This window comes from Piliocolobus tephrosceles, chromosome 10 (assembly GCF_002776525.5).
Source record: "Piliocolobus tephrosceles isolate RC106 chromosome 10, ASM277652v3, whole genome shotgun sequence".
Classification (NCBI taxonomy): Eukaryota; Metazoa; Chordata; class Mammalia; order Primates; family Cercopithecidae; genus Piliocolobus; species Piliocolobus tephrosceles.
Genome location: NC_045443.1, coordinates 53235205 through 53258580, shown reverse-complemented (window position 1 = coordinate 53258580; position 23376 = coordinate 53235205). Strand labels below are relative to the sequence as shown.

General features: G+C 49.1%; 1 protein-coding gene and 1 non-coding gene across 5 annotated transcripts in view; one reads left to right on the top strand and one right to left on the bottom strand.

Moving 5' to 3' along the window:
- Positions 1-1912: 1912 nt before the first annotated feature.
- Positions 1913-1994, bottom strand: TRNAS-CGA. Its single transcript has one exon. It is a non-coding gene; the product is annotated as a tRNA-Ser (tRNA).
- A 575-nt stretch (positions 1995-2569) lies between these two features.
- SMARCC2 (SWI/SNF related, matrix associated, actin dependent regulator of chromatin subfamily c member 2) overlaps positions 2570-23376 on the top strand; it is a 29367-nt gene continuing 8560 nt past the window's right edge. The window contains exons 1-22 of one of the 4 annotated variants that reach the window (XM_026454651.2): positions 2570-3001; positions 5031-5150; positions 6409-6494; positions 7140-7221; positions 7315-7407; positions 8008-8077; positions 8312-8381; positions 10144-10219; positions 10388-10519; positions 10625-10740; positions 11430-11554; positions 13025-13084; positions 13234-13271; positions 13548-13678; positions 13989-14060; positions 18681-18794; positions 19669-19822; positions 20503-20595; positions 20828-20947; positions 21042-21104; positions 21793-22051; positions 22296-22457. In XM_026454651.2, the coding sequence (XP_026310436.1) occupies positions 2891-3001; positions 5031-5150; positions 6409-6494; positions 7140-7221; positions 7315-7407; positions 8008-8077; positions 8312-8381; positions 10144-10219; positions 10388-10519; positions 10625-10740; positions 11430-11554; positions 13025-13084; positions 13234-13271; positions 13548-13678; positions 13989-14060; positions 18681-18794; positions 19669-19822; positions 20503-20595; positions 20828-20947; positions 21042-21104; positions 21793-22051; positions 22296-22457 (2347 nt within the window). In that variant the 5' untranslated portion in view covers positions 2570-2890. The remainder of the gene's footprint in view (positions 3002-5030; positions 5151-6408; positions 6495-7139; positions 7222-7314; positions 7408-8007; positions 8078-8311; positions 8382-10143; positions 10220-10387; positions 10520-10624; positions 10741-11429; positions 11555-13024; positions 13085-13233; positions 13272-13547; positions 13679-13988; positions 14061-18680; positions 18795-19668; positions 19823-20502; positions 20596-20827; positions 20948-21041; positions 21105-21792; positions 22052-22295; positions 22458-23376) is intronic. The other 3 variants (XM_026454652.2, XM_026454653.2, XM_026454654.2) reach the window with 3 other exon arrangements.

The window sequence follows — 23376 nt, the reverse complement described above, 5'->3', positions numbered from 1 at the left end:
TTTGAGACAGAGTCTCTCTGCATCACCCAGGCTGGAGTGCAGTGGCACGATCTTGGCTCACTGCAACCTCTGCCTTCTGGATTCCAGCGATTCTCCTGCCTCAGCCTCCCAAGTGGCTGGAATTACAGGCGCCCGGCCCCACACCCAGCTAATTTTTGTATTTTTAGTAGAGATGGGGGTCTCACTACGTTGGCCAGGCTGGTCTTGAACTCCTGACCTCGTGATCCACCTGCCTCGGCCTCCCAAAGTGCTGGGATTACAGGAGGTAGCCACCACATCCAGCCCTGTTTTTATTTTATTTTTATGTTAGCATATCAAGCGAAAAGTCCTTGCATGCAATTCAGTGAATGGTGGTGGTGGTAGACTGATAGGTAGCTGGAGTGATCAAGAGCATCAAAGAGGAAGAGCCTAAAGGATTTTGGAAAGTGTTAATGGTGAGGGGCAGGGAGGCAATGTGAGGGTCATGCTGGAAAGAACAGCCTGAGCAGTGGTATGAAGCTGGGAAACTCTAAGGTATAAATGTGTAGAAAGCTCTATGTATTACCCTAGAGCCCCCTGCCCTTTGGGATTCTTTTTGGACAAGAGGCTGTGCGAGAAGTACAAAAAGAACATCCTTGGCCAGGCACGGTGGCTCACACCTGTCATCCCACCACTTTGGGAGACTGAGGCAGGTGGATTGCTTGAGTCCAGGAGTTTGAGACCAGTCTGGGCAACATGGCGAAATCCCAGAACCCTGTCTCTACTAAAAATACAAAAAATTAGCTGGGCGTGGTGGTGCATGCCTGTAGTCCCAGCTACTGAGGAGGGAGGATCGCTTGGGCTTGGGAGTTTGAGGTTGCAGTGAACTGAGATTGCACCACTGCACTGCAGCCTGGGTGACAGAGCAGGACCTTGTCTCAAAAACAACTCCCCAAAACAAACAACAAAATCTTCAACAAGCAGCCTAGATCCTCCCACAATCAGAAATTAGGGGACAGGAAAAATGGGGTGAGATGAGTATAAGAGGGTTAAAGGTTAAAGATGAGATTAATTTCCTCGCTTGGTTAATACACATAGATAATTTAAAACAGTACCTGGCATATAATAAGCACTCAATAAAAAGTGAGAATTATCTTCCCACAACTTGGCTCTAGTTGGATCTGCAGTGATGTTTCAATAGCCCTGTACACCTCAAGGAAATCCAGATGAGAGAATCCCCTGTTTCCTGGGTCTTCGGTGTAATTAGACCTACAGGGTGTGACTTCTGGTCATGAAATTTAGAGGAAACTCTAGGTTTGACTAATATTGCAAAAAAGCCACTCACATTCCCAGACAAAATGTAACCCTTCAACCAAATCCTTCCCTATGCCCTCAAAAGAATGAGACATGTGCCAAAGCTCTCCCAGCAAGCCTGAAGTTTTAAAATTCTGAAAATGCCTCACAGTCTAGCAGCCAACACAGTCGTACATAATTAAGCTTCCCAAGATCACTCCCATCCTCCCAAATACAGGGGTAAGACCTTTTGGCGGCTTCCTTTTGGAGAGAGAAAGTGCACGAAAGACACGTGTGAGAACTGGTGTTACCTTTACGTGTCGTGCGGGGGGATTTAAAAAGTCGCCGTCAGGCCGGGCACGGTGCTCACGCCTGTAATCCCAGCACTTTGGGAGGCCGAGGCAGGCAGATAACCTGAGGTCGGGAGTTTGAGACCAGCCTCGCCAATATGGTGAACCTGTCTCTACTAAAAACACAAAAATTAGCCAGGTGTGGTGGCGCATGCCTGTGGTCCCAGCTACTCGGGAGGCTAAGGCAAGAGAATTGCTTGAACCCGGGAAGTGGAGGTTGCGGTGAGCCGAAATCTCGCCACTGCACTCCAGCCTGAGCAACAGAGTGAGACTCCGTCTTAATAAGAAGAAAGAAAAAAAAAAATAAAAACCGTCACGAACAGGATTCGAACCTGTGCGGGGAAACCCCATTGGATTTCGAGTCCAACGCCTTAACCACTCGGCCACCGTGACTTCCAAAACCGCATTTTGCCGCGCGCTTACAGAAGGGGTCCGCACGGCAATCGGGGAATACATGCGGGAACCGGAAGCAGGGTACCGGCCCTGATGCGCACTCACCTGAGGACTCCCCACCCCTTGGTTCCTTACCTCCTATCTACGCCACCCAAAGAAAAAGAGTCTGATGGACCGGGTGACCCAGGGAAGGAGGGTCTCCTGCCTAGCGAAGAGTCGGAGTCTCAAGGAGCTCACACCTACTTAGGAGGCAACAGCGAGGCCAGCGGAGGAAGCGGTTGAGGAAGGCACTGGGCCCCCAGGGTGGCGGCTAGGGGACTTTTGGGTTAACAAGTGAGGGGAGTGCTGGGTGGACAAGCGCGAGGGGTGAGGGAGGCTCAGAAAAGTTTAAATGGGGAGATGCTGGGAATGGATGGAAGGAAGGAACTTCTTGGGGAAAGGGTTTTGGAGTTTTGGGGGACGAGAGGCTCCGTCGGGTTAGGAATGCGCAAGGTGAGGGCCACTCGGGGCAACGGGTTGGGGCTGCTCCAGCGACTGGCGGCCGCCTGGAGTGGGATAGCGAGGTGACACTAACGGGCTGAGGCAAAGAGAGGGAAGGGCTTCGCGTCTGGTAAGAGGGCTCTCAGGAGAATGGCGCCCCCTCCAGGAAGAGTCCTTCTCCCCGGAGGCTCCCGCCGCCGCTGCCGGGTAGGCCGCCAGGGTCGGCCCGCGCCTGGAGCTCAGCCGCCGCGCCCGGCCTGCCGGCAGGGGGCGCAGCGCGGACCGGGGCCGGCCCAGGCGGCGGGAGGCGGCGGCCGCGGCGGCGGGAGGCGGCGGGAGGCGGGCGGAGGAGGAGGCGGAGGAGGCGGGAGCTGAGCTGAGTGGGGCGGGCGGCGGCGGGGCCCGAGCCCGAGAAGATGGCGGTGCGGAAGAAGGACGGCGGCCCCAACGTGAAGTACTACGAGGCCGCGGACACCGTGACCCAGTTCGACAACGTGCGGCTGTGGCTCGGCAAGAACTACAAGAAGGTACGCGGGCCAGGCCGGGCCGCGCGGGGACCGGGGGCGGGACAAAGGGACCGCGGCCCTGCAGCCCCGGGATCCTGCCCACCCTCCAGGCGCCCCAGCCCCTCCCCCGCGGCCTCCGGAGCAGCCCCCCGCGCGCCCTCCCGCGCGCCCGCGCCCCTCCCCCAGCCTCCCTCTCCCCGCACCCCCAGCCTCCGAGCCCAGCCCCCGCCCCCACTGCTGCGCCCTCTGCCCCTTGTTTTTCTCTACTGCCCGGCAGGCCCCGGAGCCATTAGCCCACCTTCCCCTCAGCCATCGCCCTCCTGGCTCTTCTGGGAGAGGCGGCCGGCCGGGTGTGGACCGGGTGCCCAATGGGTTCCCCCGCAACCCGGAACGTGCCCGCCAGACCTCCCCATGGAGCCGGGTACCGGCGGGGCTGAGGCCTCCCGGGTGCTTTGTGTATGTTCAGAGAGAGGATGGAAAGCAGGAGGGTAAACAGTCACAGAGCAAGCCGTTGGCTGCTCATCAGCTTGAAAAAGGTCCCCACCCAGGGATCACCTGTCTCCGCCGCTCATCCCCCACCTTCATCTAAGGGGCAACAGAATCTCTCAGGGAGCTGGGGTATAGAGAGTTCCTGGGTAGCGACCCCTTCCAAAACCTTTCCTGAATTTTGCAATGAAGTCACCCTGCAACCTAGCTTTGCAGTACTGTGGGTTTGGGGTCGAGAGGTTAGTGTAAGCGTTCTATCTCTAGCCCCTCACCCCCAAACCCCATAACTGGAGATCATAAGGTAGTGAACAAAGGGTTTAAGAATCCTTACCTGTCTTTTCTACCAGACCTCTTCCTGGTGTCGTCTTTGTCTCTAGGCCTGGTTTTCCCTGGAAATGGTCTGCCTCTCTTCTTCTCACTACCCTCAGAGAGGGGTTCTCTTTGTGGCTTTCTTTCAGCTCCCCATTTCTTCCTGCCGGCTTTGCAGCTCGTCAGAAGTGTGCTTAGTGGCTTAGGAGAACTTCCTACTGATCCTGGTTATGAGCCTGGCCCTGCCCTTGGGGTCTCTCTGGGTGTCAGAATCTTGACAAATAGCTGCTATTTCTATGGCTTGTCTCTATGCCTGTGAGAGGCTCTTGCTTTGACCTTTTGCAGGGAGATCAAGCTAGGGGCTTAGCCTCCGGCCTTGGGGGGATTGACAACTGTGACCTGGTTCAGCTTCCATGCTCTTAGCTCTTTGTCATTTACCTTTCCCTTCACAGATCTACTCTTTTCACCTCTCACTGAGAGGCGCTGTCTTCTTTGTGATGAGGGGGGAGAAAACGGGTCAAAAGGTAAAAAGAAAGTCTCCTGGCTCAGGTTCAAATTAGAATGGAAGGCTAGGATGCTACTAGGTAGCGAAGTGTGGAAATATTGAGGTAGGGCCAGGGTTACTTGTCTCGGATACAGTTTCCTCAGACAGGGTAGATGTTTTCTTGCTCTTCTCCATCAGGCTGGTGAGTGGATGGCCCTTCCTGTCTAGGAGGGCCTATGAAGACCTTTATACCCAGTCTTCAGAAGCAAAATGCACAAGCTCACTCTCAGTCAGCTTGCCCTCCTTCACTTCCTTGTACCTCTTCTTGTTAGGCTACATTATAGGGGGAATCATGGCTTTACAGAGAGTTCCCCTAAGAAATGTCTCTCAGAGCTCCAAAGGTATTGCTTCCATGACCTGAACTCTATAAACCTCCAGAATTTTACAACCCTCAGTGCTGTTGGTTGAAGATGAGGTGCCAAGATAATAGGGTCCTGCAACTCCAATTTCAGAGTGTAGTTGAAGAAGAGTAGTAAGCTTCCCTGTTCTCCCCAACACTGGCCATCTGGGCTGGTGACAGCAGAATTTCAGCTTCCTGGTTCGGGTGTCCAGAGCCTCCCTTTTGCCATTTTCTTTGTAGAGACTAAATAGGGAGAAAGGCACTATTTTCTTTGCTCCAGATACTTCCAGAGCCCCTGGGGGAGAAATGTGGGAGATAGTGGACAATTTATCTGAGATCTATTTTTCTTTCCTTTCCCTCTTCTCCGTTAGTATATACAAGCTGAACCACCCACCAACAAGTCCCTGTCTAGCCTGGTTGTACAGTTACTACAATTTCAGGAAGAAGTTTTTGGCAAACATGTCAGCAATGCACCGCTCACTAAACTGCCGGTGAGTGCAGAAGTAGCAGAGAGGGCGGGGGGTGGTGGTGGTGAGTCCTCCAAACTGGAGAGTTGTGTTTTAAAAAAAGATTTGCGAATTTTGTAATTTTTGAAATTTGGGTTATTTTCTACCATCCCTATCCCTGGTCAGGGCATTATTGGCTTGGCCTAGTCTCCAGTTTACCATTCTTTTTGTCTTAGTAATACTTTGTACAACAAATTATTTCAGAGTGCCTGGGATCAGTCCACAAGTCTCTCATGGCATGGTTAAAAGCGGACTTGAGATTTGGATTTGTGCGGGCTTGTGTTCAAATCCTGGCTTTGCCACTTGATGGCTGTGTGATCTTGGGCAGCATTCATGAGTCTTGGTTCCTTCATCTCTAGATGGGATTAGTAAACCTACCATGTAGGGTTTCTATAATGGCACCCGAGATAATCCAGTAAAGTGTTAGCACAAGGTGGTGCTTTCTGTATATTGGTTTCTTTCACTCCCCTCTTGCAGGCCACATGATGCAATGGCACAAGGGTTAAAGAATTTCAGCTTTGAGCTGGGCACGGTGGCTCACGCCTGTAATCCCAGCACTTTGGGAGGCTGAGGTGGGCGGATCACCTGAGGCCTGGAGTTGGAGACCAGCCTGACCAACATGGAGAAACCCCCGCTGTCTCTACTAAAAATAACAAAATTAGCCGGGTGTGGTGGTAGGCACCTGTAATCTCAGCTACTTGGGAGGCTGAGACAGGAGAATTGCTTGAACCTGGGAGGCAGAGGTTGCAGTTAGCCAAGATCGTGCCACTGCACTCCAGCCTGGGCAACAAGAGCGAAACTCCATCTCAAGAAAAAAAAGGAAGGCCGGGCACGGTGGCTCAAGCCTGTAATCCCTGCACTTTGGGAGGCCGAGACGGGCGGATCACGAGGTCAGGAGATCGAGACCATCCTGGCTAATACGGTGAAACCCCATCTCTAATAGAAAATACAAAAAAAAAACTAGCCGGGTGACCGACGAGGCGGGCGCCTGTAGTCCCAGCTACTCGGGAGGCTGAGACAGGAGAATGGCGGGAACCCGGGAGGTGGAGCTTGCAGTGAGCTGAGATCCGGCCACTGCACTCCACATCCGGGTGGGACAGCAAGACTCCGTCTCAAAAAAAAAAAAAAAAAAAAAGAAAAAAAAGGAGATCAGTTCAGCATGGGATTTTGTGAAAGGATTTTAAGTGATGATAGAAGTTACAATGGAACCTTGACATGCTTCTTCCATACCTTGATTTTGTAGATCAAATGTTTCCTAGATTTCAAAGCGGGAGGCTCCTTGTGCCACATTCTTGCAGCTGCCTACAAATTCAAGAGTGACCAGGGATGGTGAGATGATTCTCTCTATTCTTCTTACATTTAGTTTAGAAAAAATCCCTCTTTTTGATTCCCTGGGGTCTTTCTGGGGTAGAAATTCTTGTGAGTCTTTATTTTGCTAGGTCAGTAGACCTGACTTGTTAGGTCAGAAAAATGGTTGGGAGTCAGAGCCAAAACAGTCGCCAACAGTGAGTGTGTACTCGAGTATCAGTGTGTGTTTTGTAGAGGAAAAGGGATTCTTAGGTTGGCATCTCAAACCTTTTTTTGTCCCTTTGGAGTAAGCACAGAGAGTGATTCATGGAGTTGAGATCAGTGAACCTCAGATCCCAGGTGATTTTGGCAATAGCTGTAAGCAAGCTTGCCTCCTAATTTCCCATATTAAGAAGTCATGACTCGGCGCAGTGGCTCATGCCTGTAATCCCAACACTTTGGGAGGCCGAGGTGGTTGGATCATTTGAGGTCAGGAGTTCAAGACCAGCCTGGCCAACTTGGCGAAACCCTATCTCTACTAAAGTACAAAAATTAGCTGGGCATGGTGGCGGGCACCTGTAATCTCAGCTACTTGTAATCTCAAAAAACAAACAAAAAAGTCACATGCCCTCACCTCATCTGCAGACCTGAGCTATACCACTCACTAGATTATTGCCTCTTCACAAGGCGGCGTTACGATTTCCAGAATCCATCACGCATGGACCGCAATGTGGAAATGTTTATGACTATCGAGAAGTCCTTGGTGCAGGTAATAGGCATATACCCTATTTATCTCCCTTCCCTCAGTGAGAATCTAAAAAACTCCTTTCCCGTAATCTCATTCTATTTCTTTTCTCCACAGAATAATTGCCTGTCTCGACCTAACATTTTTCTGTGCCCAGAAATTGAGCCCAAACTACTAGGGAAATTAAAGGACATTATCAAGAGACACCAGGTAAATGGTCTGGTCAGGAGAGGTTTCAGAAACTCCATGACTCTTTTCCTGATGTTTTCTATACCAAGCAGCAGCCCTGAACTACCATGTTTTCTGCTTCAGAGGTGGCTCTGTCTACTTGGAAAAAGACTTGAGTAAAGCCTTGAGTCTGTCTTTTTCTGTCTGCTTCTCCCATTTTTCAGTCCTGACAGGTTTGCATTAATGTTCCTAGAGACTTATGTTGGCCTGGGGAAAAATAGTAGTCACTTCTATTGAGCTAGAGATTGCTTGATTTCAGATAAATGAAATCCCTGCTCTTTAGAACTTTATAATAATGAACAGATGCCATTGATAAGGACGTACAGTTGACTTTAAATTTCCCATGTGTAGATTATCTGTTCAGAGGATTGTTTGTAGCAATTTTTAATTCTTTGACTTTTCTCCATTATTAGCACAATCCCAGCTGTTTCCGTCTGCCACTTAGCTGGTGTGTGCTTAGAGAATGCAAACTAACTTTAATACTATTATAAGCAAAATATGATTAGGAAGGCAGCTCTGTGGCTAAACCTTGAGTAATTCAGAGGGGACCGTAATTTACCTGCTTCTCCTTGTACCATCTAGGGAACAGTCACTGAGGATAAGAACAATGCCTCCCATGTTGTGTATCCTGTCCCGGGGAATCTAGAAGAAGGTGAGACCTGGGTTTTCCTGGCCACTTGAGTGGATGGTTTGGACTAGGAGGCAGAGGACTAAGATCACCATTCAGTACCTGGGCTCCTCTTCTTTCAATCTTGAATCCTCCTACCACCTTAAGTTCCAAGTCCCCTGCTACAACAGGAGAGTGCATTAGTTAGGGCTTATGTACAGTATTTTTTGTGTGTCCCTCTTTAGCTTATATCTCTCCCTTCTCTTCCTCTATCCCCAGAGGAATGGGTACGACCAGTCATGAAGAGGGATAAGCAGGTTCTTCTGCACTGGGGCTACTATCCTGACAGGTGAGGATGGGTTCCTGGGGCAGGTTTAAGTATAAGAGCCAGACCCAGAAGCCCTGGAACATCTAGCAGAGCAAGAAGCCACTCGTTCAGAGTTATTTTTAGATCACTTAATTTGTTCTCCTCTCACCTATTAAGTGAACCTCAGTCTTGGGGGAGGTTTGGACTTAGTGAGTAAGCCTTGGGCTAAAACAATTGAGGCTTTATGTATGAATTGATTATCCCCGCATAATTTTTGATATGTAAATGTTAGAAACAATCTAAATGTCTAACAGTAGGAAAATTTGTATATCAGTAAATTTGTATATCTACTCAGTGGGCTATTATGCAGACTTTAAAGTGATATAAAATAACATGGATAATTTATAAGTGAATATTCTTAATAGTTGCAAAAAGCAGCATGTAGGCCCGGCATGGTGGCTCACGCCTGTAGTCCCAGCACTTTGGGAGGACAAGGCAGGCGGATCACCTGAGGTTAGGAGTTCGAGACCAGCCTGGCCAACATGCTGAAACCTTGTGTCTAAAAATACAAAAAAAAAAAAAAAAAAAATTAGCAGGGCGTGGTGGCGCACACCTGTAGTTTTAGCTACTTGGGAGGCTGAGAAGTAGTATAATCGCTTGAACCCGGGCAGCAGAGGTTGCAGTGAGCCAAGATCACACCACTGCACTGCAGCCTGGGCGACAGAGCGAGACGGTCTCAACAAAACAAAACAAAAAGTAGCACGTAGGCTAGGTGCAGTGGCTAATGCCTATAATCCCAGCACTTGGGGAGGCTGAGGCGGGCAGATTGCTTGAGCCCAGGAGTTTGAGACCAGCCTAGGCAACATGGTGAAACCCTGTCTTTACAAAAAAAAATACAGAAATCAGCTGGGCATGGTGGCACACACCTGTACTCCTAGCTACTTGGGGGACTGAGGCGGGAGGATTACTTGAGCCCAGGAGGTTGAGTCTGCATTGTGCCATGATTGTACCACTGCACTTCAACCTGGCCAACAGAGCAAGACCCTGTCTCAGAAAAAAAAAAAAAAAAAAGTAGCATGTAAAATATCATCTAGTATGATTATGATTATGTAAAAACAAAATTGTGGACCAGGCACAGTAGCTCACTCCTGTAATCCTAGCACTTTGGGAAGCCAAGGCAGGAGGATCACTAAAGGCTGGAAGTTCAAGACCAGCCTAGGCAGCAAAGAGAGACCCTGTCTTAACAAAAACAAAAACCCCGACTGGATGCAGTATCTCACGCCTGTAATCCCAGCACTTTGAGAGGCCGAGGTGGGTGGATCATGAGGTCAGGAGTTTGAGACCACCCTGGTCAAGATGGTGAAACCCTGTCTCTACTAAAAATATAAAAATTAGCCAGGCGTGGTGGCAGGCACCTGTAATCCCAGCTACTCAGGAGGCTGAGCCAGGAGAATCGCTTGAACCTGGGAGGTGGAGGTCGCAGTGAGCCGAGATTGCGCCACTGCACTCCAACCTGGGCGACAAAGCAGGGCAAGACTCCGTATCAGAAAAACAAAACAAAACAAAAATTACTGTGAAACAACATATATGCATGTGTCAAGAGTAGTTATGTAAGGGTAATTCTTTTTGTTCTCTATTTTTGAAATGTTTCGTAATGTGCTTTTACTTCTTTATAATAAATAGAATACCAAAAAAATAAGCCAACCCAGTACTTTCTGTAAATGGAAAGGATAAAAGATTTGCACTTCACTTTTCCACAATTCTAGCCCATTGATTCTACTGTATGCTCAATTTCCCATGGCAGTTATGACACATGGATCCCAGCGAGTGAAATTGAAGCATCTGTGGAAGATGCTCCAACTCCTGAGAAACCTAGGAAGGTGAGCTTTTCTTGTACCCTCTCTTTCCCAAAAAGAATGCCAGAAGCAGTCTACTCTTGGAAAGTGAAACAGAGGCTCGTGTGCCCTTGGGCTTTTTCTATTAAGGGTCCCCAGACAGAGCTGTGGCTTCTAGGCTTCTCTGCAGCATGATCTGCCTTTGTACTTTAGATTCATGCAAAGTGGATCCTGGACACCGACACCTTCAATGAATGGATGAATGAGGAAGACTACGAAGTAAATGATGACAAAAACCCTGTCTCCCGCCGAAAGAAGATTTCAGCCAAGACATTGACAGATGAGGTGACAAATCCTGTTCTTTTTTCCTGGCGCCCTTAGCATAAGTCTCAGAACAAATCTTCATTGGGGATTGTAGGCTGACATTTGTCCTGATTCTCCATCCTATAGGTGAACAGCCCAGATTCAGATCGACGGGACAAGAAGGGAGGAAACTATAAGAAGAGGAAGCGCTCCCCCTCTCCTTCACCAACCCCAGAAGCGAAGAAGAAAAATGCTAAGAAAGGGTGTGCCAGCCCCTAGCCTGCCCCCGAGTTCACCATTCTCTCCACATCATGTTGAAGGAAGGAAAGACAAATCCCTTCCTATAACCACCTGGTCCTGACCTGGGTGTGCCGTAATACTGCAGGTGTCCTGAGAGGGAAGATGAGGAGATCTTTTTTTTTTTTTTTTGAGACGGAGTCTCGCTCTGTCGCCCGGGCTGGAGTGCAGTGGCCGGATCTCAGCTCACTGCAAGCTGCGCCTCCCAGGTTTACGCCATTCTCCTGCCTCAGCCTCCCGAGTAGCTGGGACTACAGGCGCCCGCCACCTCGCCTGGCTAGTTTTTTGTATTTTTTAGTAGAGACGGGGTTTCACCGTGTTAGCCAGGATGGTCTCGATCTCCTGACCTCGTGATCCGCCCGTCTCGGCCTCCCAAAGTGCTGGGATTACAGGCTTGAGCCACCGCGCCCGGCCGATGAGGAGATCTTTAGCTACTCAGTTGTTAGTTCTGGTCCTGGCCCCACTAGAAATTTAAAGAGAGCTTTATCAAATGAAAAGCCTTTGCCATTTCCAATTACTCTGTAATTACTGGTTTCTGTTTGTACTCAGCTCTACCCTTGGAATTCTCTGTCACTTCCCTTCCCTTGAACTTCAACTTCCAGGAACTCCTTGTCCAAGGATGACTGAGTTCTCTTTCACTCTCTTTCCTTCCCAGTCCCTCAACACCTTACACTAAGTCAAAGCGTGGCCACAGAGAAGAGGAGCAAGAAGACCTCACAAAGGACATGGACGAGCCCTCACCAGTCCCCAATGTAGAAGAGGTGACACTTCCCAAAACAGGTACAGGCCAGGCTGAGCTCCTGGAATCCACTCCCACTCACCATCCTGATTCTCCTTTGCCAAACCCCGAGTGAGCTGATTTCTCAGGTCCACCTCCCAGTCTACAGGATCCACAAGTTAGTTTTTACATAATCATAATCATACTAGATGATATTTTACACACTACTTTTTTTTTTTTTTTTGAGACAGAGTCTCGCTGTGTCGCCAAGTCTGGAGTGCAGTGGCGTGATCTTGGCTCACTGCAAGCTCCGCCTCCCGAGTTCACGCCATTCTCCTGCCTCAGCCTCCCAAGCAGCTGGGACTACACGTACCCACCACCTCACCTGGCTAATTTTTTGCATTTTTAGTAGAGACGGGGTTTCACCGTGTTAGCCAGGATAGTCTCGATCTCCTGACCTCATGATCCGCCCGCCTCGGCCTCCCAAAGTGTTGGGATTACAGGCATGAGCCACTGCACCCGGCCTGTACATGTACTATTAAGTCACTACTGTGGGAACGTTATAAAACACAAACATATCTCAAAAATTGAAAAATGTAAAAAATGATAAAAACAAACATGAAGTATCCAGGCACGGTGGCTCACACCTGTAATCCCAGCACTTTGGGAGGCTGAGGCAGGCGGATCATGAGGTCAGGAGATCGAGACCATCCTGGCTAACATGGTGAAACCCTGTCTTTACTAAAAATACAAAAATTAGCCTGGTGTGGCAGCACACGCCTGTAATCCCAGCTACTCGGGAGGCTGAGGCAGGAGAATCACTTGAACCTGGGAGGCGGAGCTTGCAGAGAGCCAAGATCGCACCACTGCACTCCAGCCTGGGTGACAGAGTGAGACTCCGTCTCAGAAAAACAAAACAGTACAAAAACATGAAGAGAAGTTCTGTATTCTCTCCCTGAGTTGCAGTGGATCATCTTTTGCATCCTATGTTAGAACCCCACTTTGGAGACCATTGCTCCACCAATGCTGGTTTACAGTCTGTATTCTATAGATTCACCCCAGGTATTCCAGACGTGTGTTTCAGGGGTAGGATTAGGGGTGCCACCAAGAAGAGTTCTGGCTTCCACCTCCTCATCAATCAGCTCTCCTCTCTATGTTTGCTCCTGAGCATATGCATGTGAATTCAGTTGAGGAAAGTATGCTTTCAAAAATGTTTAACAACCATTCCTCCACAGAGTGATTTGGTCAGGCTCAGTATCAGACCATTAAAAGCTTACAGATACATAGATGGAGATAAAGACCTATCACAGACAAGAATGATTAATGAATGTACATAGAGAAATAAGCTAATTTTTGGTTGGAGAAGTAGCAAGCAAGTTTCAGGCCCTAGAATAATTGTGACTGGAGAGAATTACTATATTTTGCAATCAGATGAAGAAAATTTTTGGAGAAAGTAGGATATCCGTAACTATTAAATTGAAGGCTTGAATTAGGCAAAATCTGTCTAATAAAATGACTCTCTGTTTTGGCAGTCAACACAAAGAAAGACTCAGAGTCGGCCCCAGTCAAAGGCGGCACCATGACTGACCTAGGTAAGACAGGAGCCTCTTGGGCAAGGCAGTCAGAGCCAAGGGGAGGGGAGGGCTCAGCTGCTCCCTTTTTGCTAACCTGATAGGCTTTTGGTAGGGCTTTCTTGCCTCTTGGGAGGCTCCAGCTTTACATCTTGGTCTTTGTCTTTCAGATGAACAGGAAGATGAAAGCATGGAGACGACGGGCAAGGTGGAGCCAGTTTAGAGAGGCCCTACCTCTCTATGTGATTCTGATTTGTGGTTATAGAGTTCATTCTGCCCAAACTTTTCAATGCCCAGACTTTACCCACCATAGACTAATTCTAGCTGTTGTTCAAAACTCTGACCCTTTCAGAGTCCTGGGGCCCATGACTGCTCAGTCCCATCACCTATCTGTAGTGTCCACATTCCTGGGGTGTGGGAGAAGCAGAGGGTTGCTAGGGAGAAAACAGGAATGCTGAGTGTCCAGCAGCCTCCATACTTATAGGATGAGGATGAGAACAGTACCGGGAACAAGGGAGAACAGACCAAGAATCCAGACCTGCATGAGGACAACGTGACTGAACAGACCCACCACATCATCATTCCCAGCTATGCTGCCTGGTTTGACTACAATAGGTATGGTTGTCCCCAACTTCGCACTGAGTCCTTATTTCCCTGCCTCCAGGGGTCAACAGGCTGTTCTTTTCCCTGCCTCCTCCAAATAAGTTATTTTTTCCTCAGCCAGATAGACCAGAGTACACTTTAGTTTTAGGGGAGCTCCTGGTGTCCTCTTGAGTCTTACAGCCCTGTGGGATGTTCTCCCCAAGCTTCTAACTCCAGCAATTTCGAGCTCTTTTCCTTCTTTGCCTTCTAGACTTTTCCTCCCTTGGGGCCCCCATCCCTTCAACAGTGCCTTCTTCTGAAACCACTCTGGCTTCTCTTACAGCGTTCATGCCATTGAGCGGAGGGCTCTCCCTGAGTTCTTCAACGGCAAGAACAAGTCCAAGACTCCAGAGATGTAAGGAAATCTCAGCTCATGATTCTCTTTCTCCCTCCTGTCCCCCCATTCACCCTTCCTGATCCAGTAACATTCAGTTTAGCAAACATTTCTTGAGCTCCTTCCATGAGCCAGGCACTGTGCTAGGCTTACAAAGACACAATATCTGCCTTTAGGCAGCCCTGGCCTAGCATGTAGACACATGTTCTTTAGGATTTGCCCAAGGGTGTTCTATATATAACAAGTACTTACTCTAATGCCTCAAATTCTTTTTAACAGGGTATAGAGCCTTTAAATCCATATTACTGATATTGTCTATACTGCAGATATTCCTAGCACAAGTAATAGCTTTGATTAAAGTGTAAATTACTATTACCAGGCTGGTTCCTGAGAGTAGGTTTTCATAGAAAAACAAGAGAAGGAACTAGTAGAAGACCAGTTTATATAAATTAAGGGATGGAGAGGGCTCTCTGGGAAAGAAGTGTAGGAGCCACGGTGGCTCACGACTGTAAATCATCCCAGCTACTTGGGACACTGAGACAGAAGGATTCCTTGAGGCCAGGAGTTCAAGAATAGCGTTAGCAACATTGCAGGACTCCCATCTCTAAGGAAATGAAAAAAAAAAAATTAGCTGGGCATGGTGGGGCATACCTGTGGTCCCAGCTACTTGGGAAGCTGAAATAGGAGGGTTGCTTGAGCCTAGGAGTTTGAGGCTACACTGAGCCATGATCATGCCACTGCACTCCAGCCTGGCTGACACAGCAAGACCCCATATCTAAAAAAATTAACGAACAAGGGTGGGCACTGTGGCTCACGCCTATGATCCCAACACTTTGGGAGGCTGAGGCGGGTGGATCACAAGGTCAGGAAATCGAGACCATCCTGGCTAACATGGTGAAACCCCGTCTGTATTAAAAATACCAAAAAAGCCGAGCGCGGTGGCTCAAGCCTGTAATCCCAGCACTTTGGGAGGCCGAGACGGGCGGATCACGAGGTCAGGAGATCGAGACCATCCTGGCTAACATGGTGAAACCCCATCTCTACTAAAAAATACAAAAAAAAAACTAGCCAGGCGAGGTGGCGGGCGCCTGTAGTCCTAGCTACTCGGGAGGCTGAGGCAGGAGAATGGCATGAACCCGGGAGGCAGAGCTTGCAGTGAGCTGAGATCCGGCCACTGCACTCCAGCCTGGGCGACAGAGCGAGACTCCGTCTCAAAAAAAAGAAAAGAAAAAGAAAAAATACCAAAAAAGACCAGGCACAGTGGCTCATGCCTGCAATCCCAGCAGTTTGGGAGGTGCAGGTGGGCAGATCATCTGAGGTGGGGAGTTCGAGACCAGCCTGACCAACATGGAGAAACCCCATCTCTACTAAAAATACAAAACTAGTCGGGCATGGTGGCACATGCCTGTAATCCCAACTACTACAGAGGCTGAGGCAGGAGAATCGCTTGAACATGGGAGGCGGAAGTTATGGTGAGCCGAGATCATGCCACTGCACTCCAGCCTGGGCAACAAGAGTGAAACTCTGTCTGGGGGGAAAAAAAAAAATAGCCAGGTGTGGTGGCACGCATCTGTAGTCCCAGCTAGTCTGGAGGCTGAGGCAGGAGAATCACTTGAACCTAGGTGGCAGAGGTTGCAGTGAGCCAAGATCACACCACTGCACTCCAGCCTGGGCAATAGAGCGAGACTCTGTCTCAGAAAAAAAAAAAAAAGTTAATGAACAAATAAATAAAACTATGGGTTTGGGGCTCAGAAGTCTTCATCTCCTTCAAGATTTTGCCTCAGGCCAGCTGAGCGTGGTGGCTCACACCTGTAATCCCAGCACTTCGGGAGGCTGAGGCAGGCTGATCACGAGGTCAGGAGATGGGAGACCATCCTGGCTAACACAGTGAAACCCTGTCTCTACTAAAAATACAAAAAATATTAGCCGGGCGTGGTGGCGGGCACCTGTAGTTCCAGCTACTTGGAAGGCTGAGGCAGGAGAATGGCATGAACCTGGGAGGCAGAGCTTGCAGTGAGCCGAGATTCCGCCGCTGCACTCAGCCTGGGCAACAAAGCGAGACTCCGTCTCAAAAAAAAAAAAAAAAAAGATTTTACCTCAGGCCAAACCTGCTTGGCTTTGGATAAGACGTGGCAATCTTCTTTGGTTAGGAATACGTCAAGATAACCCCATTGATGAGGTGGGTGAGACTGAGAACTGAACAAGTTTTCTTCCTAGCTATTCCACAGCTATTCCAATAGCTTTCTTCCTAGCTATTCCTAGCTTGCCTTCTCTAGTGGTCCCTCCATGTTTTTTCCTCATAGCTTGCTATGGTTCTCTCTTCTCTTCCTGGAGAAAGCAGTATGTGTGAAAAGAAAGTAGTGATCAGGTGAAATGAATTCAACATGACATGCAGGCAGGGTTGGAGTAGGAACTGAACTCTTGGTATAAAATAGTAAATGATGGGCCGGGCGCGGTGGCTCAAGCCTGTAATCCCAGCACTTTGGGAGGCCGAGACGGGCGGATCACGAGGTCAGGAGATCGAGACCATCCTGGCTAACACGGTGAAACCCCATCTCTACTAAAAATACAAAAAAAAAAAACTAGCCGGGCGAGGTGGCGGGCGCCTGTAGTCCCAGCTACTCCGGAGGCTGAGGCAGGAGAATGGCGTAAACCCGGGAGGCGGAGCTTGCAGTGAGCTGAGATCCGGCCACTGCACTCTAGCCCGGGCGACAGAGCAAGACTCCATCTCAAAAAAAAAAAAAAAAAATAGTCAATGATGGGCTTGTCGCGGTGGTTCACGCCTGTAATTCCAGCACTTTGGGAGGCCGAGGCGGGGGCAGATCACGAGGTCAGGAGTTCGAGACAAGCCTGGCCAACATGGTAAAACCCCATCTCTACTAAAAATACAAAAATAGCTGAGTGTGGTGGCACACACCTGTAATCCCAGCTACTTGGGAGGCTGAGGCAAGAGATCACTTGAGCCCTGTAGGTGGAAGTTGCAGTGAGCCGAGATCACGTCATTGCACTCCAGCCTGAGCAACAAGAGTGAAACTCCATCTCAGAAAAAAAATATAGTAAATGATGATAATTGCCTACATCTGTTGAGAGCTTAGTATCTCCCAGGCACTATCCTAAATTACACACTTTGAGTAATTTAATCTTTACGTCAACCTTAGAGGTAGATATCATCTTCAGTTGACAGATAGGGTACAGAGGAGTCAAGTCACCTGCATAAAGTCACAGAGCTAGTAAGTAAAACCAGGATCTGAATCCTTTAATTTGGCCCATGATCTGAAACTTTACACTGTACCACATAATAGCCGCCATTTTTTTTAGCCCCTACAGTGCCCCAGGCACTGTACTAGTACTCTATAGCCCTCTCATTCTCAACGGATGTTCCATTTTACAGATGAGGAAACTGAGGTTTAAAAAAATCGAAGTAAATTGCCAAGGTCCTTATGGTAGAACTGGGATTTGAACTTAGGTCTTTTCTTCAAAACATATGTTTTTTACCATGTTATGCTGACTAGCTGTGTGCATGAATAAGGACTTCCTTATTAACATCTGAGTTTGGAAATGAGTACTTTTTCTTTTATTTATTTATTTATTTTTTTGAGTTTTTGAGACGGAGTCTCACTGTGTCGCCCAGGCTGGAGTGCAGTGGCCGGATCTCAGCTCACTACAAGCTCCACCTCCCGGGTTTACGCCATTCTCCTGTCTCAGCCTCCCGAGTAGCTGGGACTACAGGCGCCCGCCAACTCGCCTGGCTAGTTTTTTGTATTTTTTAGTAGAGACGGGGTTTCGCCGTGTTAGCCAGGATGGTCTCAATCTCCTGACCTCGCGATCCACCCGTCTCGGCCTCCCAAAGTGCTGGGATTACAGGCTTGAGCCACCGCGCCCGGCCCGAGTACTTTTTCTTAACTTCTTTTTTTTTTGTCTTTTTTTTTTTTTTCCTTTTTGTGGAGAACGAGGTCTCGCTGTATTACCCAGGCAGGTCTCGAACTCCTGGGCTCAAGCTATCCTCCCGCCTCTGCCTCCCTGAGAGCTGGGATTACAGGCGTGAGCCACCACGCCCGGCACTTTTTCTTAACTTCTAATTCCTCGTTTAAAAATTGTATAAAATGGCCAGGCGCAGTGGCTCATGCCTATAATCCCAGCACTTTGGGAGGCTGAGGCGGGAGGATCACCTGAGGTCAGGAGTTCGAGACCAGCCTGACCAACATGGAGAAAACCTGTCTCTACTAAAAATACAAAATTATCCCACCGTGGTGGCACATGCCTGTCATCTCAGCTACTGAGGAGGCTGAGGCAGGAGAATCACTTGAACCCAGGAGGCGGAAGTGGCTGTGAGCCAAGATCACGCCATTGCACTCCAGCCTGGGCAACAAGAGTGAAACTCCATCTCAAAAAAAAAAAATTGTATGAAATATCCATAAGCATAGCCAAGGAGATAATTCACTTAAAGAAAACACCATCAAGGAAAAGTAAGACCTATCTGAAACCCTTTCATCTAGCACATAGCAGGCACTCAGTGTATTGGGTCAAATAATCTACTTTTTTCCACCTTTATCATGCAGGAGAAGTCGTTAGCTCTCTTACCATTTTTTCCTTTAGCCCTTTAACAAACATTTATTTTTTTTTCTTTCTCTCTCTTCTAAGCTACCTGGCCTATCGAAACTTTATGATTGACACTTACCGACTGAACCCCCAAGAGTATCTTACCTCTACCGCCTGTCGCCGAAACCTAGCGGGTGATGTCTGTGCCATCATGAGGTGGGTCTTGTGGCTGAGGGGAAGGGGGTACATGAGGATGCCTGCCTATGGATGTGTTTTGACAACAGTAGAGATGCCAGCAAGGAACATAGAGGAGCAGGCAGAAAAAAACACCTCTAGAGAAAGGTGAAGTACAGGTTTGGGAATGAATGACTTGAGGGATTAGCAGTGGCATTCTCTGAAGTGTAGAATATAGGACAAAGAAGGAGCACGTGTGTAATTGAAAGCTACTGGTTCAGGCCAGGTGTAGTGGCTCATGCCTATAATCTAAACATTTTGGGAGACCAAGGTGGGAGGATCGCTGGAGGCCAGAAGTTCGAGACCAGCCTGGGCAAAATGGCAAAACCCTATCTCTACAGAAAATGCAAAAAAATTAGCTAGGCATGGTCGCACGTGTCTGTGGTCTTAGTGACTCAGGAGGCTGAGATAGGAGGATCACTGAGCCCTGGGGGTGGAGGCTGCAGTGAGCGGTGATCACACCACTGCACTTCAGCCTCTCAGGGATAGAAAAAAAGAGAGAGAGAGAAGGAGAGAGAGGGAGAGGGAGGGAAGGGGGAGGGAGGAAAGGCAAAGAAAAAAAAGAAAAAAAGAAACTGGTTCAGTTTTACTAGCTATTCAGGAAGAAATGTTCAGTAGGTAGATGGATATAGAGATTGGCCCAGGCTGGAGATGTAGACTTGGGTGTCACTGGCATTTAGGTGGTAAATGAACAACTGGAATAGGTAAAATTTCCTAAGGAGTACAATGAACAGAGGAAAAGGCCGGGGTTGGGTGGGGAGGGGGTTTATGCCCCAACTTCTACCCCCAGTTTTCCTCTTCCTCGTGCACCTTTCTGGCTATCCGTGTGACACTGTCTCTGCCTCTCTCCGCACAGGGTCCATGCCTTCCTAGAACAGTGGGGTCTTATTAACTACCAGGTGGATGCTGAGAGTCGACCAACCCCAATGGGGCCTCCACCTACCTCTCACTTCCATGTCTTGGCTGACACACCATCAGGGCTGGTGCCTTTGCAGCCCAAGACCCCTCAGGTAGGGTGAGGTGCTATGGGGACGGGGCGAGGTTGGGAAGATTGGGCTTCTTTGAACTTTTCTTTTTCTGGTTTTTAGGCTAATGGTTCAGGAGTGTTTTGAGGCTTCTTCCTTTTCCATGGGATGCAAAGGGCCACAGGAATCAGCCCCATGTGTTTAGCACCCTCTCTTAGCCTTTGTACCTAAGGCTGTAATTGCTGAGGGAGAAGAGATTATCCTTTTACTCAAGGAGCAGACAGGCTAATGTAGGGGATTCAATAGATAGAGAAAAATGGCTTAAAATTAACTTGCATGAAATTTTTAAACTTTGTCATCTTTGCCACATTTTTTCATTTTTGCCTCATAATTATCACTTTCTTTTTTTTTTTTTTTTTTTCCATTTCCACTTCATCCATTATAAAATTTAGGAAGAAGGTTATGTGGCTTGCCCAAGGTCACAGAGTACCAAATCTAGGATTAGAACATAATTGTCCAGCTCCTAAGAGAACCTGTAAAGATAATGTGAATATATATGGATATCATGCCAATGACATGTCTTACTAATCATGAAGGGAACATGGAACAGTGGCATGAGGGCCCCCAGAGCTTGCGGGCCGCCCAGCATTTGGTCTTGAGGCCTCTAGGGCCTTGGCCTGGTCATTTCCTGCCCAGCCTCCATGACGCCAAGCTCTGTCCCCCAGGGCCGCCAGGTTGATGCTGATACCAAGGCTGGGCGAAAGGGCAAAGAGCTGGATGACCTGGTGCCAGAGACGGCTAAGGGCAAGCCAGAGCTGGTAGGTGGGGTGCAGACCCTGCTGGGCTGCTCATTTGCCCCTTTATTGGGGGGCCCCTGCCCGGGAAGAAGAGACATGAGAGCAGAGGAACTACAGCAGTAAGGGAGGAAGTCCCACCCAGGGGTGTCCCTGGCTTTGGGAAAGAAGCTCCTTCTGTCTGTTTTTTCTCTCTGTCAGCCCCTGGCTCCCAGCGGTCACTTGTACTCACCTCTTTCTTTCCCTCCACAAATAGCAGACCTCTGCTTCCCAACAAATGCTCAACTTTCCTGACAAAGGCAAAGAGAAACCAACAGACATGCAAAACTTTGGGCTGCGCACAGACATGTACACAAAAAAGAATGTTCCCTCCAAGGTAGGAGGTGGGGGCCGACTTTAGGGGTAGAGAATGTTCACTCCTCAGAGGTCACAGGCTCCTCTCTTCTGACCTGCCTGTGTTTCCCCTGCAGAGCAAAGCTGCAGCCAGTGCCACTCGTGAGTGGACAGAACAGGAAACCCTGCTTCTCCTGGAGGTAATTGGGGCAAAGAAAAGAGTTTTTCTCTGGAAACAGAAGTGGGCTCCGTGTAGAGGCTCACACCTGTAATCCCAGCACTTTGGGAAGCCAAGGCAGGAGGATTGCTTGAGCCCAGGAGTTCGAGACGAGCCTGGACAACATAGTGAGACTCTGTCTCTATGAAAAATTTTAAAAATTAGCCAGGTGTGGTGGCACACACCTGTGGTCCCAGCTACTCAGGAGGCTAAGTGGGAGGATTGCCCAGGAGGTCAAGGTTCCAGTGAGCTGTGATCATACTACTGCACTCCAGCGTGGGTGACAGAGTGAGACAAGACCCTGTTTCAAAAAACAAACAAACAAAAAAAGAAAACAGACATGTTGAAGTTGCTGGCCACACTTGTGAGTGAGGAGAGATCGTGGAGTTTGGCATGAGCAGAGCATGATCTTGTCCTGTCTCTCCCGTTCCCAATGCCTGTTGCCTGTTGCACCTGCCCCAGGGACCAGCTCCAGGCGGGGGTTTGGGCCATTTCATTAACTTCATATCCTTTCTTAGTGCTACTTCAAGATCCCTCTTGGACCTAGCAGAGTACACAAATACCAGAACATAGAGAGCTTTGAAACCAGCTGCCCTTAGTAGGATGGGGGGAGTCGGCCTTCGAGAAAAGTGGCTAAGTAAGCGGAGTTATGTCTCCACCACTACCACCAGGCACTGGAAATGTACAAAGATGACTGGAACAAAGTGTCCGAGCATGTGGGAAGCCGCACACAGGACGAGTGCATCTTGCATTTTCTTCGTCTTCCCATTGAAGACCCATACCTGGAGGACTCAGAGGCCTCCCTAGGCCCCCTGGCCTACCAACCCATCCCCTTCAGTCAGTCGGGCAACCCTGTTATGAGCACTGTTGCCTTCTTGGCCTCTGTCGTCGATCCCCGAGTCGCCTCTGCTGCTGCAAAGTCAGCCCTAGGTAATGGGGGTGGGCGGTTCCACCTGGCCTTCTTAGTTTGCTTTTGAAGGGCTAGTTACTCATACTGAATCCTCTCAAGTTTGGCTGCCCTGCTGGCCTTGTCTGTGCAGGCCTCAGCTCGGGCATCTGTCTAGGCTCCATACTGGCTTAGATGAAGACATGGGCTTGTGAGTAAGCTTTTGCAGGGATTGCCAGAACTGTCCCCCTGCGCCTCTCCCAGCTTCATCCTTTCTGGGTCTTACAGAGGAGTTCTCCAAAATGAAGGAAGAGGTACCCACGGCCTTGGTGGAGGCCCATGTTCGGAAAGTGGAAGAAGCAGCCAAAGTAACAGGCAAGGCGGACCCTGCCTTCGGTCTGGAAAGCAGTGGCATTGCAGGAACCACCTCTGATGAGCCTGAGCGGATTGGTAAGGCCAGGCAGGTTCCCACATTTCTTGCCTTTCACAAGAGCCGGAGCCACCTGGCCTCCCTGTGCCATTTCTGCCTCAAGTTGGCATCAGAGCACAACATGAATGAGAAAATCGGTAGAGTTTTTATTTTCCCCATGAGTTTACCTCAGGGGCTCTGGACCCCTACTGGTCCTCTCATGAAGATTTTGGGTAGAAAAATCTTGGCTTGTAGAAGGGGCTATTAGAAAAGTCTTGTGAAGGCCGGGCGTGGTGGCTCACGCCTGTAATCCCAGCACTTTGAGAGGCTGAGGCGGGTGGATCATGAGGTCAGGAGTTCAAGACCAGCCTGGCTAAGATGCTGAAACCCCGTCTCTACTAAATATACAAAAATTAGCTGGGCGTGGTGGCACGCACCTGTAATCCCAGCTATTTCGGAGGCTGAGGCAGGACAATAGCTTAAACCTGGGTGCCAGAGGTTGCGTGAGCCAAGATCAAGGCCACTGCACTCCAGTCTGGGCGACAAAGCAAGACTTCGTCTCAAAAAGAAAAAAGTCTTGTGAAGGCTGGGCACAGTGGCTCACGCCTGTAATCCCAGTACTTTGGGAGGCTGAGGTGGGCAGATCATTTGAGCCCAGGAGTTTGAAACCAGTCTGGGCAACGTGGCAAAATTCTGTCTCGACAAAAAATACCAAAAAAATTAGCCAGGCCTGGTGGCGTGCGCCTATAGCCTCAGGTACGCAGGAGGCTGAGGTGAGAGAATCACTTGAGCCCAGGAAGTCAAGGCTACAGTGAACCATGATTGTGCTGCTGCACTCCAGCCTGGGCAACAGAGTGAGACCCTGTCTCAAAAGAAAAAAAACAGCTGTTATGGAGAAGCTGGGTGCAGAGGCTCACACCTGTAGTCCAAGCTGCTCAGGAGGCTGAGGTGGGAGGACTG